The 17,060-nt window shown below is 33.9% G+C and overlaps 1 protein-coding gene across 1 annotated transcript in view; it reads right to left on the minus strand.

The window, feature by feature from the left end:
• KIF2A (kinesin heavy chain member 2A) overlaps positions 1-17,060 on the minus strand; it is a 90,128-nt gene that overhangs the window by 35,730 nt on the left and 37,338 nt on the right. The window contains exons 2-7 of the mRNA XM_012664507.1: positions 7,279-7,373; positions 6,400-6,519; positions 4,251-4,305; positions 2,867-2,989; positions 2,193-2,293; positions 484-579 (exon numbers count right to left, since the gene is read on the minus strand). Of these exons, the coding sequence (XP_012519961.1) occupies positions 484-579; positions 2,193-2,293; positions 2,867-2,989; positions 4,251-4,305; positions 6,400-6,519; positions 7,279-7,373 (590 nt within the window). The remainder of the gene's footprint in view (positions 1-483; positions 580-2,192; positions 2,294-2,866; positions 2,990-4,250; positions 4,306-6,399; positions 6,520-7,278; positions 7,374-17,060) is intronic.

The raw sequence follows: 17,060 nt of genomic DNA on the forward strand, positions 1-17,060 counted from the left end.
TATTTTTCCAGTACTAGATTTCTAGTCCACTGCGGCCTTCAACAACCATCACTTGTTGTTAAAAGACAGAATAAAATTTATTTAAAAATAACAAATTACTAACAGTAAATTGGAATGATGGTGGGATCTACAGCCCAAGCCAAAGAGAAAATAAGCCTGGAACTGAGATCGAAGTATAACTGACAGTCAGAAAGGAAACTGTGTCTTCTGCTTTCACCAGTTGAACTCTGGCTCTGCCTTTCCAAAGACAAGGAAGCTTTGCTTTGAAAAGGACATCTCTGTGGGTAACAAGTCTCATATATCAAATTATGGGAAATGAGCATAAATGTGCATGGTTTCTTGATTTTCTTCTTAAAACATGGGGAATGAGCACCCATAAGGAGAGGAAAAACTATATAGCTAAATGCAATATGAATTCAGTATCAAAAACATTTTTATTTAAACATAAAAAGTTCCAGAGTAATGGTTTACAAAGAATCTTACAGGATCTGCTGTTGTCAATGGTCTATAATCCAAACTTCCTCTGAAGTCTCTGATCATACACATAATTTCATAATTTGGGTTTGTAGCATCAACATCCTATTAGAAGACAGAGAAAATTCACCATTTATTCTAATTGCTATAATGCTATACTTGTTGCATTTACAGTTATATACGGTTTAAAAATCAAAATAGATTGTGTCATCAGTCAGAACCAAGCCCAAACTCAAACTGAAGATATTATATAGTTTCACAATTCAGTTTTTATAATATGTTCAGAATCACTTCCATATTATAAACAATTCTCTTAGTCTGCATGCACTCTGTGAACTCCAAACTAAAGGCTCCTCATTAAAGCCACTCTTTACCGAGTTCAAAAATCCATCTGTTAAATATATACCTTAATTATCTTAGAAAATGGAGCAAAAGAGAAATAGTGCTAATCTTAACCACTGGCAAAGAACTCTAGAAAAGTTGAAATTCTAGAAAAATTCATTTAATCAGATTTTTCTTATAACTTCTTAATCTAGTCTTTCAGCAAAGTATTAATAGAAATATGGATTTTTTATCTTCATTTCCTATTTTTGTTGACTCTCTAAAAAAACTAAGGCATGATAAAACAGCCCCAAATTGAGAGGACATAGAACTTAAAGGACTCAGGAGTCAAGATAATTTTTAAAAATCTTTAAAGTTCACATTAGTAAATGCTAACTGCAATTTACTTTTCTGCTTCAAAATTGAGAAAATTCAGATTAAGATACAAATAGAAATAGTTAGCCCCTCCTAGCCATGAATAATAAATAATTCAACATTCTAAGAAAGATTTTTTTATGTATCATATTCAGATTTCTTTTGAATGTAATTAAATTACAAAACTGTTACTGAAACTTACTTTCAATTAACCTAGGAAATAACCGAACTATGTCAATTGAGAAGCAGAATGTGAAATGAGAATTAAGAGATCACAAAGCTGTGTAAGTATTCTGAAATACCCACAGAAAACACCAGGTGGCATCTGTACTAAATATCAGTAGATAACCTATTTTGTGTACTATTTATTTCAAAACCCAATTAGCCATACTCAGGTCTCTTTCAGATAAAAGCTGATTTATTCAGGTTGAATATTATACTTGGTCTATATTTTCACAACACAACATCTGAACTGGTAGTTTAACATGATTAAGGGCATTTAACACACTATTAAATAAATAATACTGATGATTTACTACAGTAAAGTTCTGAGAATGTAACAGATATCAGCACACTAGAGGAGTTAATTATATGTACAATAACACAATTTCTAATATGTGAAGACCTGTAGAGGAATAAAAGACCAATCCTCTATGCAATTTTCCCATTGCTATTAAATAGTTTTGCTACCATTTTAAAATCAAAAGCCTATTACTCTTGAATGTCATACTGTATACATTACAATTTTGTAACACAATGGCTTATTATTCATAATGGAACAAACTCTGAAGCTAACTCTGAGGCTAACACACATACTAAGACATGAAAAGTAAACACAATGAAAATATGTTATGATAATTTATTTTCATACGAGTCTATATTATTCCTCAGTGTCAATTTAAGGAATTCTTGAAGTTCTTTAAAGGAATCCCTCAACTATTTTTTCAAAAGTCAATCACTTTCATCCATACAGTCTAATCCTTGGTTCGTGCATAAAGAAAATATACGTTTATGTTACAAACCTGGGCTCTTTTTTCTCTAAGTTCTTGCTGTTGCAGTCTCCTTTTTTCTCGTTTTTCTTGCAATTTTTCTACTTCTTTCACACAATTAGATTTTCTACGTGCTGAAATAAAAAGATGAGCTGTAGTATATACAGTTTTCTTTGTTAGAATACTGTATTTATACTCAAAAATTTCACATATGATTTCACCACATATACACAAAAAAGGTACACAGTGACACAGCATGCCTATAATAACTATGTGAGCTCCACTTATGAGCTTCTTTATCAAAACTAGGAACAGGACAATATACAAATGAGAGTCCAGAAAAATGACTCAAACATATTGATACATGTCATCTCTTGGTTTAGATCACAGATCTTTAAACTGAAAGGATCAAGCACAAGACTTTCTTCTGAAACATCTTACATTGTCATGTGCCACAAATTTCAAACTCAAAGCAATTGAAAAACTTAAAATTTCACACAAAAAAATTTTTGATCCAAAATATACATTTAAAAACCCAATTAACAGACTAAACTAATAAAAAAATAGTAAATTTTCCACAGTGGTAAAAAGAAATCTGCAATCAAGTTTGCAATGAAACTATTATCATTTGGGGACTTATAAGAATGACCAAGAGAGAATACATGTATGCCCAAAATGACTGAATCCTTGATACATAATTTACATACAAGGAGGTCCAAATTCCTTTTTTGCAGCTTGAACTGGAGATATATCTGAAACACTACCATTCTGTTGTGCAGAGGAAGACTGTTCAGGAAGTTGACTAGGCCGTGCACGTGCAGAACCAACCACTGTAAGTAAAAAAATTTTAAATTCAGAACAGAAAATCAGTAAAAGCTAACTTTGGTAAAAGGAAGAGACATCTCAAAAAAACTTATACTTAAAAGTTACTCAGTAAATTGCCAAGTTTTCTATTTATACACACCGTATTTCATTTATACACACATAAATCAATTCTGTTCAATAAACAGACATAAGCTAAAAGAGGTTTTCAATGTAAGATGTGCAGACTTGGTTTCAAAATGTAATTTTAACTACAAAATTCAATCTGAATAATTTACATAAAAACGAAAGCCAAGCTTGATTTTTAATAATTATTTAAAAATATATATGTGAACCCCTCCATGTCTTAAGATTTTAGACTGCAAAGGAATCCTCCTAAAATATGTGTATGAAATATAAATTTCAAATGCATTCTCGTTTTTAAAAATTCACACTATTCAGATATACAGAAAGTAAAACTTTAAAGTCCTTCAACCCTTACCATATTCCAAATCCCACTCTTTACAAATACGCTAATCTTCAGCACAGAATTTCCCAGTGTGGATATTATAAAGGTGAAAAAAGGATATGAAATTAAATATAAATATAAACTCTTATAAAGAAATATAAATTTTAACAAACTCAAAGGACAGTGTTTAAACTGAAGGACTTTCCCTCTACTTCTAATCTCTCCTCTAATAATTCTGTCTGTCCTGTTCCACCACCCCACAGAGAAAAACATGGCTATCAGAAAGGAAAATTTAGAACTGCTGAATAGCAGAAAAGAAATTAATTATGTTTTTCATCTCATGGCTGAAAATAAATGAAGGGAGACCTTTGGTTAACTACACAATTTATGAACCTGGGCAACTTTTCTTTAGCTGACTCCCAAGCTAACCATGATCCTTTTTGGAAGCCCATTACCCAGAAAATCATGATAAATGTCGTGATGATTAAGTTTACCTTTGTGAAATCAACCAATAAACTGACTCTTGCCCCATTCCTTCCTTTCTCATAATACTCTCCTCCAATCTGCAAATTGTTGCATAAATTAGATGAATAAAATCTGCATGTTTCATGGAGTTTCATGTTCATCATATATATTTTTAAAATCATTTTTTGATATTATTGATACTGTGTTTGGAAATCAAGACGATACCAATGTTAAAATTAGCCATGTAAAGTTTAAATGAATAACATCATCAAGGGTAGTATTTACTTTTGATTTACCTTTTCAGAGACATAGTAAGAAGTCAACAGGCTAAATTGAGAGATGAATTTTTATTTTACCTCTATTGTCTCTTGGAGGTGGATCATTCTTAATTGAAGCCACAGTCCGTCGATTCTATAAAAGGAAAAATGTTTATTATATTTTCTTTCTTTACTCCTCATATAATATCATAATCTCAGCTTCTTTTAATTAAACAAAGGTAGACATACATAAAATAATACAATAATAAAAATACATACAATAATATAAAACTGAATGAAGAAAAACTATTATCTTCTAATGACTTACTAATGCTATCAATACTCAAGTTCCCTTATATGAGGTATTTTCTCTTCCTACTCTAAAAATATTCAGGAGTTAACACAAGCCAGGTACTGCTCTAAGGACTTTCTTTAAAACAACCCTATGAGGCTATTACTACTGCTCTTCTCATTTCATAGATGAGAAAACTGAAGCAGCTTCACTATAATTTGTGTTTTTAATCACCATTCTATCCTGCCAAAACCATGTAATAAATAGATATCAGGGGGTAAATCATAAAATGTTACTTCTAGAGAGCTTGGAATCCCTGGTTAAACTATCAGAATACTACGAAATGTGTATTGGCAGTAATCCTAAAAGGGTTTCATTAGAGTTTTAAGACAGCAAACTTTTGGTCGTATTATTCATTTACTAAGATTTCATTTTATTCACCTCAAAAAAAGATATCAGATAATGCAGTTGTTCTCCAACCCTGGCTGCACATTCCAATCAGATGGATACTATTAAAAGGACATTGATGCTAAGGCCTCCCGAGATAAAATAAATCTCTGGTAGTGGAGCTCAGAAATCAGTATTTTAAAAAATTCTCCAGGAATTTTTGTACAGCAAAGGTTGCTAATGATATACCAAGAAGAATAAACTGTTAATATCAAGATCTTCCAAGGTTTTGAAGCTGAATATGAAAAACAGTCCATTTACAAGTGGTAATAATGACCTCTAAGCAGTGCCTCTCAATGTGATTAAATTTATATGAATTGAAAATCTGCTTTATATTCATATGCATAGTTTACAAAACAGACTGTTCTGTTGGTATCGTTGAGCTTCTATCATACCATATGTGGACATTTATTATGTCTTTCCTGCAAGATAATCACTTTCTTATAGGCTGAAAGCCATGTCACTCATCTTTGTATTTCTTCTAGCATAGTACCTGGCACTATGTGGGGAAAAAAAAAAATCAATAATTGCTTCTTGAACTGAATACAAAGAATTACAGATTCAACAACTTTGTGGTACTATCTGGTTTAAATAGAGTAATTATTTTTCTGGAGACAGGGTCTCACTCTGCTGCCCAGTCTGTTGCCATGCAGTGCTATCATCTTAGATCACTGCAACCTCAAACTCCTGGGCTCAAGGGATCCTCCCATCTCAGCCTCCCAAGTAGCTGAGACTATAGGCACATACCACCACACCTGACTAATGTTTCTTATTTTTTGTAGAGACAGGGTCTTGCTATGTTTCTCAGGATCTGCTCCAACTCCTGGGCTCAAGTGATTCACCCACCACAGCCTCCCAACGTACTAGGATTAAAAGTGTTAGCCACGACACCCAGCCAGAGCTGTGTTTTGATACAAATTTTTAATAGTGAAGGGTTCTGAGGGAAAGGAAGAGGAATTACCTTTAAAAACAGTAAAAATAATGTGCCTTTAACTTCTGTAAAGATAAAATTGCTAAGAAAGTACAGCATGGTTTTAAGGTTTATCTTCACAGGTAACGGAAGTAAATTACACGCTATCATTTCCCATCTTTCTATAATAAACATAAACAGCAGAATTTTAATTTCAAAAGACTACCAGAGTTGGTATTCATAAATAAACAGCTATTATTCCTTTGTCAAAGTCATATGGATTCATCAACAAACACTAACAAGCAAATGGTTTTGACTCATATCTCCTAAGAAGCTACTAGTCTCAGGAAAAATTCTAATTAGGCAAATAATTTCTAGGATCTTTTTTAATTGACTGTCATAATTGTGAATTAGACAACCTCAATCCTTAAAAGTATTTGTGTGTACACATGGATGTGGATAGCAGAAAGAATGAAAGTTTTTTTAAAAAGCAAATTAATCTCAATACTTCAAACATACTCTGATATCCTACCAAGTTCAAACCAGAACATACACACCTAACACACACACACACCCTGCTGTGAATTTTCATCACTGACCTTTACAATTTTGTTTACTTTGGCTGAGGATGTTGGAGGTGGAGGTGTTTCTGGACTGGGTTCAATGTCTTCATCAGGTACAAGATCAGGGTTAAGGGAAAAGATGCTCTCCAGGTCAATCTGTTTATAACACACAAACATTTATTTTGAGACTGCATTTTGACAATTCACCTTTTATTTTTCTAATAAATTGACATAAAGTAAATAACAGCTAAATGATTTCAGCCTAATGAATGGCAGTGCTTGCAAACTAAATTATATAGAATATAATACACATATTTAAAGAATTTCTCTTAAAATAGCATTTTATAGTCTTGACTATATGAACTGCAAACAACACAGTGACCAATAGAACCACATAATTAACTTATAGCAAGTTTCAAATTTTATGAGCTAGATTAAAAGAATAGTATATTTTCATCTAATAATTAACAGGTTTGACACACGCAATCACATAAGATATATATGAGGAATCTACCTTCTTTTGAAAAGTTTTAATCATTTGAAAATTTTTCAAGTAATGATAAAGAATACACGCAGTATATAAAACTACATTCTTTTTTTTTTTTTTTGAGACAGAGTCTCACTCTGTTGCTTGGGCTAGAGTGCCATGGCATTAGCCAGGCTCACAGCAATCTCAAATTCCTGAGCTCAAGCAATCCTCCTGCCTCAGCCTCCCGAGTAGATGGGACTGCAGGCATACAGCACCAAGCCTGGCTAATTTTTTCTATTTTTAGTAGAGACGGGGTCTTGCTCTTGCTCTTGCTCAGGCTGGTCTCGAACTCCTGACCTCAATATAAAACTATATTCTTTTGTTTTGTTTTACATTCAGCATCTTGATTGCAGGGCTAGTAATAAAATTTAACCCAATGGTCATACCTCTTTGCCTTTTGTATCTCCATTTTCTATCCACTCAACGGTTACACTTTCATTATCTTCATTTAAAGATGTTACCATTGCTTGATGTATTCGGCCTAAGTGGGAATAAAATACACATTTTTAAAATACCATTAATTATGGCATTCCTAAACAGTCAAATGCAATTTTAAAACCTGTAACTTTTTTTTTTTTCTAAGACTAGTCAAGTGCAGTAGTGAGGAGGGGGGAAGTAGTAGAACAAGGAGTTCAATCTGTAACTGCGAACAATCAAGTGAGATAACTCACTACCTTCGGACCAGCCAGTAATTTTTTTTTTTTTAATGACACTACCTCTCCTTACAAGGGATGTACACAGACTCTCAGGATTGGAGAATGAACTTTATCCACAGGGCCATAAAGCAATTTGCCATTTGTCAAGTCCAGGAACTCAAGAAATTAGATTGAGACCAGAAGTTTATTTTCAGCACATATGATACATGGTCACACAGTGACATGGAATGCTTTAAATTTTATACTGTTAAATAGGTCTAATCATTAGAAAGTTTTCTTACTATGAGCCAAAAATGACTCCGTGGAATAAAGAACGAAAATTCACAAAGCAATTTTTAATACTATACTGACACAAAACACTTTTTACTTAAAAATCACTTTTATTAAATATTGTGCAAATTGATTAAATTATTTTAAAATTGAGAGGTCTGAGTCCAAAAAGGTTGGGAAATGCTAATCTAAAATGGCTTCTTCTATATGTTGCCTATCCAAATCTATTCTCTTCCTTACTTTCCCTGACTACTCCAGATTTATCATCTATAGAAAGAAGATATTATGTATACTGTATTAAACTTGTTTTCCCCTCTTAATAGACTGTGGATCATATATATCTGTTAAATAACTACAGATCTAAATAATTATTTGTAATTATTACAGAATATTCCATTATGTTTAGAATAACTTATTTAATACCTATTGATGGTCACTTAGGATATGTGCAGTTTTTTACTATTATAAACACTGCAATGAATGCTATTATATATTTGTCACTATGTACTTCTCGGATTATTTCCTTAGGACAATTCCTAGAAGCAGACAAACAGAATAATATTTATAAAAACACTTTTTTTACTTGTTTCATCTGTTTTCATCTTACCTATCCTTTTGATTATCGGTCTAGTAAGGACAGAAACTATGTTATATATCTGCATCTTTAATATTACCTAACAAAATGCTGAACATATGGAATTTTCATATGTATTTCTTAAATGAAATTCTTGGGGGCATCTATAATTTACTTTAGGGTAATTTATAGCTATTTAAATATCTAAAAACAGATATACGGTACATAAAACAATGTTAGTAAGGCATACAATAACCTTAAATAAAATATAGGCACTGTAATAATTTGAAAAGTGTTATTATGTATGAAATTACTATGAATCATCACCTTTTCTGTATGGGCTCAAAAATTTGCAGAAGTTATAAATGAATATAATCTCATAAAAAAAAATCCAATGTTGAGGATATAAATACTCTCAAATGATATACTGGTGCTGTTTTGTTTAAAAACTAAAATATAAACTAGTGATTTTTCCATGACAGATGTATAGACTCACCTATAAATTTTAACCACCACATATCATTCCATAAAAGGAATGTATCACAATTTAACTTTACTAAGAGTAATTTTAATTGTTTCCAACTGTTTGCCATTAAAAGATGTTGTACTGAATATATAAACATAGATGTGAATGTTTCCATAAATAAAATTTCTAGAAGCAGAATTAATGGGTCAAGGAAATTGAAATTTTTGATAGCTATTTCCAAATTACCCTCCATTTACATTCCCACCAACAGTGAGATCTATTCCTCCACATCCTCATCAACACTGAGCATTACTAATCTAAAATTTTTATCCATGTGTCAGATCTTTCTTTAAGCTGCTATTTTTTAAGCGTGAATATGTCAGATACTGGCTCATTTAGTCTACACTGTTCCATTTAATAGCAACAAATATACCTATAAGGTAGGTATCTTCATATTAAAGCATGGATCTGAACCTTGGTCAGACTATAAAAGCACTTACTATTAGTTACTATGTTTCTCTACTCCCTTCAATTTTAAGTGGATGAAGATGTCTATATGGCTTGAAGTCCAGCATTCCTGTAAAAATCGATAAACTGTAGCATAGATTCTCAACCCTCATTGTGCACCAGACATTCCTAGGGAATTTTTACAAAATAAAATGACAATGCCTGCTCCCAGATAATGAGTCTATTCTTACCAAATTCACTACTATCACCTTGGTTCAAGCTACCAATGCCTTGTCCTTAGATTACTGTGATATTCTCCAAACTAGTCTCTCTGCTTCCAACCTATCTGCCCTTCTGTTAATTCTCCAAGAGCAGCCAAAATATTCCCAGTAGAAACTAAGTCAGATACTACTTCTTTGCTCAAAACCTTCCAATGGCTCCCCATCTCATACAGAGTAAAAGCCAAGGTCCTTTCAATGGCTTTTTAATGACCTCCAACAAAGCCCTACACGACCTAACCCCTCATTATCTGTGGCTTCACTCATCCTTTACCTAGAGTAGCAACTTTCCCTTTCAAGAAACTGATTCCTATCTCACACAATACCACCTCCAACCGCCCCAATCCCCAAAAGATGGGTCAAGGACTTAAATGTGAAAGCAAGTGAGTAAACAATGGTACCATTTACTGAGATAAGTGGACATTAGAGGAGAAACATGTGTTGGGGTGGAGGAAAATGATGAGCTAGAAAATACTAGGAGGATTCAAAATGGAGAGACTTAAAGAATGGAAATCAGATAACTCTTAACGTCAATTTGATTTAGAGAGAAATTAGGTAAATAACCACTAGAAGTGGTATGTGTCATTTGGGTCCTCTTAGCAGCAGATGTTGAGACAGCTAGGTGTGCAACAGGTTTACTGGGAAAGATAAAAGAGGGAGGAAAGATGGTTGGGCATGGAAAACTTTCAGACTATGATGCAGATCTGAAACCTATGAAGGAAATGGGGATATGAAAGAAGCAGTACTGAGCAGACCTTGATGCAGATCTGACAAAGTCTTGGCCAACCCAGCAGGGAGCTTCAGAGCAAGACTGGGCCAAAATGGACATGCCCTATTATCCATGCTATACTCTTGTCACTGGCTGGGCGTTTTGCAGGAAATTCAAGGCCTCAGCCAAAAAGCTAAGAATCCAGGAGGTACCAACAGCTAGCGGCTATCAGCTGACTGTACTCCCTGAAACTGAAGGAGTTCTTTCTTAGTGAGACATCCAAGCAGTGCACTTACATGGTTGTAACAGAATATGAAAAAGAAAATGAGTTTATGCCGGGCGCGGTGGCTCACGCCTGTAATCCTAGTACTCTGGGAGGCCGAGGCGGGTGGATTGTTTGAGCTCAGGAGTTCGAGACCAGCCTGAGCAAGAGCGAGACCCCGTCTCCACTAAAAATAGAAAGAAATTAATCAGACGACTAGATATATAGAAAAAATTAGCCGGGCATGGTGGCACATGCTTGTAGTCCCAGCTACTCGGGAGGCTGAGGCAGAAGGATCCCTTGAGCCCAGGAGTTTCAGGTTGCTGTGAGCTAGGATGACGCCATGGCACTCTAGCCCGGGCAACACAGTGAGACTCTGTCTCAAAAAAAAAAAGAAAATGAGTTTAATTGGTAGTGGAAATGAAGAGTGGATCCCAGAGAGGCATAAGCAGCCCTGCTAAGGCAAGCATAGTCACCATCACAAACTGGGATGGAGGAGCTATCATTGCGGTATCAAGCCCCGTATCAATCACCATCTCCACATTAGTGAGGCTGACCCTTGTCCCCACCACCCAGGGAGCCTCAGAACAGTAATACCCACCACTGGGGACAAGAAGATTATCGCAACCAAGGTTTTAGAGAAAATGAAAGGGTTTAATAAAGACACTGATATGGTTTTATCAACAGGAAAAAAGGAAATATTTGAGCCCAGGGAAGATGTATTTGAATACCGGATGATCATAAAGAAAAACCCTCAACAGGAAATGGAGAAGCTGTAGTTGAGGTTGTCAAAGAAATGAGTACAGAGATGGGTTTCCATGCAATTACCAACAGTTACAACAATAATGAGAATGGAGAAAGCATGTGCATGTTCCAAAAGGCAAGACCAACACCATTCCTACTGCTGGGCATCTACTACAGTACTCCAGCCTTTCTGGGCAAGGAACAGTGACTTAATGTACCCTAACTAGGTATGCAAAAAAAGGTAGACCTGTGGGGCAAAATATTTATCAGGGCTATAATTCACAATTCCATAGGGACCTTAATCTCCAAAGAGTCTAGAGTGATTGGCAATGAGAAGATAAAGAAAATCAAGGAGAGACTACCCAGTATTAGCAGTCTCCTCATTGAAACACTGGAACCTCCATGACTTCAATTCCCAATGCAGACATCCAGAAAGCCTTAAACCACAAGTTAGCAGAATCAAAAGCATCTGATCCACCAGCTAAGACTAAACTCAAGAGGTTGAGAAGGGCAGGACTGAGAAATATGCTGACTTATCTCATCATAATACAGTTTACTCATCCAACAAGAAGAAATGAATATGAAATTCCAGCAGTAAAAAATGAATACATGAAGTCTTAAGCATTTGCTTTTTGCCAAACTATCAAATAACCAGAAATATCGGTACCCAATGCAGCATGGGGCTTTTATCTGTACTAAAAGATGTCTATAAAAAAATTTAAAAAAAAAAAACCCTAACTTTTCCCAATATGCCCTTACATTTTTAAAAAACTGTTTTACATATGGCTTTCAATTGAGATACTCAAGTGCCTCTTTTTAAATTGTAATAAAAATTTACAATTTGATTTTTCAGGAGTCAAATAAGCAAGCACCTGTTAAAGCTGTTAAATAACAAAGTAAGAAGAGAGACAGATACAGGAAAGATTTTTCAAAGGAAAAAAATTATGATATGGCGACAACATATAGGCATAACAGGAAAGTTTCAAGCCTGACTGATTGGGAGAATGACAGTACTAGGGGCAGAACAATGACATACTTTATCCTAAGGCTCAGTAGTTAATAGCAATCATGCATGCATGGGTGTTAATAATATTAATCAGGATTGGAAGTATCTTCCCCAGAACCTGTGATAATCTTTTCACATGGCCCTCCAAAAACCATCCCATTACTCTGGTCCATCTGAGAAAATTCCTGTATTCCATCTTCACTAACTCATTGCCCTCTGCCTCTCTTTGATTCTCCATTTACTTTATTGTGAATTATGTCACATATAATTCTACATTATACAGTTAATTCTACATTTAAAAACATAGAGCAAACATCTGTGTGTCCACCACCAGCCAGGTTAAGAAGCAACACTTCTGAAACCCCACATGTTCTCCCTAACTGAATCTCTCCCTCTCTCCTCTTTTCTCCTCCCAAGAGGTAATCCCTACCCTGACACTTATGATAATCATACTCTGGCTTTTCTTTATAGTTTTACCACCTATAAATGTAAAACACACATACAAAAAAATCTAAACAGTTTGCCTATTTTAAAACTGTATATAAATGGATTAACACTACTTTTAGACATTTCTTTTGATCAACATTTTTTGGATTCATTTATGTTGTAGGTAAATGTATATATAAAATGTACATAACTCATTTTCACTACTGTATAATATTTAATTGTGTGAATATGCTCAAATTTATCTATTCTACTGTTGGTGGACAATGAGTTGTTTTTTATGTTTCTGCTATCAGGAACAATGATGCTATGGGCATTATTATATATGTGTATTGGTAGAAATGTGTGCGAATTTCTCCAGGAAATGTATACAGTAAAAGAAGAAATACAGAATAAGAGTATACACATATGAAACTTTTCTAGTTAGTCCCATGATGTTTCCTATCCAGTGGCTGTATCTGCGATAATTTGTAATTCAATTAGTGATTACTTCACATCCATAATACTTAATATTTGTCAGTTTTAATATACTATATTGTGGTTCTAATTTCTCTGATTTAATGAGGTTGTGCCTATTTTGAGGCCTTCTGAGTGTCTTTTTCTTGCTACTTCTTTCTCTATAGAAATTCTCTATATATTCTTGTTATTAATCTTTTGTTACACATATTGCAAATATTTTCTCCAAAGTTGGAATTTATCTTTTCATTTTCTTTATGGTGTCTTTTGATGAATTTTAGTTAATTTTAATGTAGTCAAATATACATTTTTCCATTATGGCTTTTTTTTGTGTGTTATAAAATTCTTCCTTAGACTAAGATCATTAAGACAGTTTCTTACATTTTCTTCTAAAGTTTTACAAAGCCTTTCACATTCAGGACATTAATCTATTAGCATTTTGATATCTGTGTACAATAACACAATTTCCTTTTTTTCCCCTATGTAAAACAAATTATTCCAGTACCCGAAAAGCCCTACCTATCTATAACACTATCTCTCATATTTCAGGCATACATGAGTCTATTTCTTTATTCCTGAACCAAAATTACACTGTCTTGATTACTATTACAGCTTTGCTTATTAATGTCTTGCCATAAGGTAGAATAAGCCCTTCTGCCTTACTGCTCTTTAAGAGTTTCTCTGATCTTCTTGCCTTTTTGCATGTCTGTATAAATTTTAGAATCAGTTTGTCAAGTTCCAAAATCAACTAAACTAACAAAAACAAAACACTACCTGTTGGGATTCTGAGTGGAAGTGCATTGAATATTTTGTTATGAATTTTTACATTACTGATCAAGAGTGATACTGCCCTGTAATTTTCCCTTCTTGTACCAACCTTATTAAATTTTGGTATCATGGTTATGCTAGTCTCTTAAAATGATTTTTTATGGCAAAGTTATCCCTTTCCACTCTCTGGAATCTGTAAAATCAGAATCATTTGAACCTTGACTGTTTGGTAGGCACCAGTTAAAACCATCTTGGTTTGGGGTACTATTTGTGGGAAGATTTAATTTCCTTAATAATTATAGAATTATTGTAGTCTTCTATTCTTGACTGTTTTGATATTATACTTTTCTAGAAGCTTTATAGACATTTTCACATTTTTGGCATAAAGTTGTTTTATAATATGTTTAATGCCTGTGACATCTGTAATGATGCCCATTTTTTCATTCCCAATTTTTTAACTACTTTTTTCTCTTAATCTCACCTGAGATTTGTCTATTTTATTTGTTTTTTCCAAGAATAAACACCTGGTTTTGTTGAGACTTTCCTTTTATTATGAGTTATTAAATACTTAATTTCTGTTCTTAACATTATTATTTCTTTCCTTCAACTTACTTTGGGCATATATTACAGGGGTTTTTCCTTAAATTCTTAAGACAAATGCTTAACTCATTCATCCTTATGCTTTCTTTTTTCCTCATGAGCAATTAAGCCTGCACATTTCCCTCCAAGAACTGCTTCAGCAGCATCTTACAAGTTTTTATATGTAGTTATTGTTTAGTTCAACCTATTTTTCAAATTTTTCGTATAATTCTTTAACTCATGAGTTATGTAGAAGTGTTTCTCAAATTCCAAACATACGGAAGTTTCCTAAGTATCCTGTTAATGATTTCTAGAGGTTAGACACTTGACCAATCAGAACAAAGCGATGAATAACTGACAGACTTTCCCAGTGTATGGTGGCTGAATATTCCTATATTTCTACCTTAATTGCACTGGACTGCCTCCCCTAGTGGAAAATTTCCTATAAACCTAGCTCCAGGGAACAAATCAGCAGCATTTTTTAACATCAACATCTTTATTTAAACAGGAGCCATACAAATCCATGTCTTCAAATAGTAAACCTGGTTCTGATCCTTTCTTGTGGTTGTTAAGTCTCTTTTTCCCCCCATAATCCTACAGAAGCCAAACTTTTGCCATCCTTGCCTACTTCAGTCACCACCCCTCCCTCAGAATTTCTGGTCCATTTCTGCTTTATGATCTGGTTGGTTTTTGAGCTCAACTATGTTTTTTCGGTTTTCTCTTAGGTATCTGGGGCAGAAGGATGCCAATATACGAACTTTATTGTAGTATTTTAACCAGAAGTCTCAATCCATTTTTAAGTCATGTGTCATACTCATAGAAAATGGGGGTCAGATCTGAAAACTCTGTATACATTATTATATAAAATCAGTGCTATTTAAATTATAAGTGTTACAGTTTTAAAAATTCTATATATTTTTTTCAATTATTATGGGTACATAATAGTTGTATATCTTTATAGGGTACATGTGATGTTTTGATACATGCATACAATGTAAATGAATCAAATCAGGGTAACTGGGGTATCCATCACCTCAGTCATTTAGCATTTCTTTTTGTTAGGAACATTCAATTCCACTCTTTTAGTTATTTTAAAGTATACCCTAACTTATTGTTGATTATAGTCACTTTGTTGTACTATCAAATACTGTTCATTCTATCTACCTACCTACATTTTTGCACCCATTAACCATCCCCACTTTATCCTCCACTCCCCACTACCCTTCCTAGTCTCTAGTAACTGTCATTCTACTCTTGTCTCCATGAGATCAATTGAAAAACTCTATAATGTTTTAAGACTTAACATCTAGAGACATATTTGAAAGTTTTATTTTGACCTACTTGTAAATATAAATTAGTGTACAAAATGTCATCTGTTGAGGATGAAGTAGAAAAATACTCACAGTTTGGGAAAGTACACGCAAACACTGCAGACTATCTCTCCAATCATTATTTTCCCAATAGAACATCTCTTGGTTTCTTCCCAAGACTTCTCCCAAACTTCATAAAATGTACTTATCGCTCAAAGCAGGATTTTTTGGTCCATGTTTATGTAAGATTTATAAGTGCCAAAATTCAATTAGCATTTTATTTCACTTTATTTTCTTAAGCGATGGGGTGTATGCTCTATTGCCTAGGCTAGAGTTCAGTGGTGTAATCATGGCTCACTGTAGCTTTGAACTCCTGAGCTCAAGCGATCCCCCTGCCTCTGCCTTCCAAGTAGGGAGGACTATAGGCACATGCCACCATGCTTAATTTTCAATTTTAAACAAATTTTAAAATTTTTTTGTAGAGATGAGATCTTGCCATGTTGTCCATGCTGGTCTCAAACTCCTGGCCTCAAGCAATGTTCCTGTTTCAGCCTCAGGAAGCCCAGGGATTATAGGCATGAGCCACCTGCATCTGGCTCCATTAGCATTTTGAGAAGTGTGCAAGAAAAGTTTTGAGTTACAGTTCAAATATAATTGCTAGACTGTCAGAATCACATATAGATTTTAAAAAATCATGCCAAGTATCAAAGTGACACAAAGTGTAGGCATAGGATGATGCTTTAATCATACTCAGTATAAGCCATTTACTGACATAATTTTTTTGTCCTGAATGTAAGTCCAGTCTCTCATATTTATTTAGCCCTCTTTTGCTTATTGTTGAGGGTCCCAAAATATTTAATAAATGTTAAAACACTGGGAATGGGCAAAAATCAACTATAATGGAAGGAAAGATTTTACTACATATAAATCTTACTTATTGTTTACTGATCAAGCATGATGGTACTCTAATATATAGGTGACTTGCAGTGCCAGTAACATTTCTGAATTTGGTGAGAGAGTTCATGTTGATGATGAATACATTGCACTTTTTTCCCATTTAAAATAAAGGCAAATAGGCTCCCCATCAGCATTGTCACATACAACATCTAATTTTTAGGAAAAATTTACTGACCTTAGATGGGATATGACTATGTATAGCTTAAAAACAAGATCCTCACACGTTTGTGCTACTGAGAATA

Source organism: Propithecus coquereli, unplaced genomic scaffold (assembly GCF_000956105.1).
Source record: "Propithecus coquereli isolate 6110/MARCELLA unplaced genomic scaffold, Pcoq_1.0 Scaffold9, whole genome shotgun sequence".
NCBI lineage: Eukaryota > Metazoa > Chordata > Mammalia > Primates > Indriidae > Propithecus > Propithecus coquereli.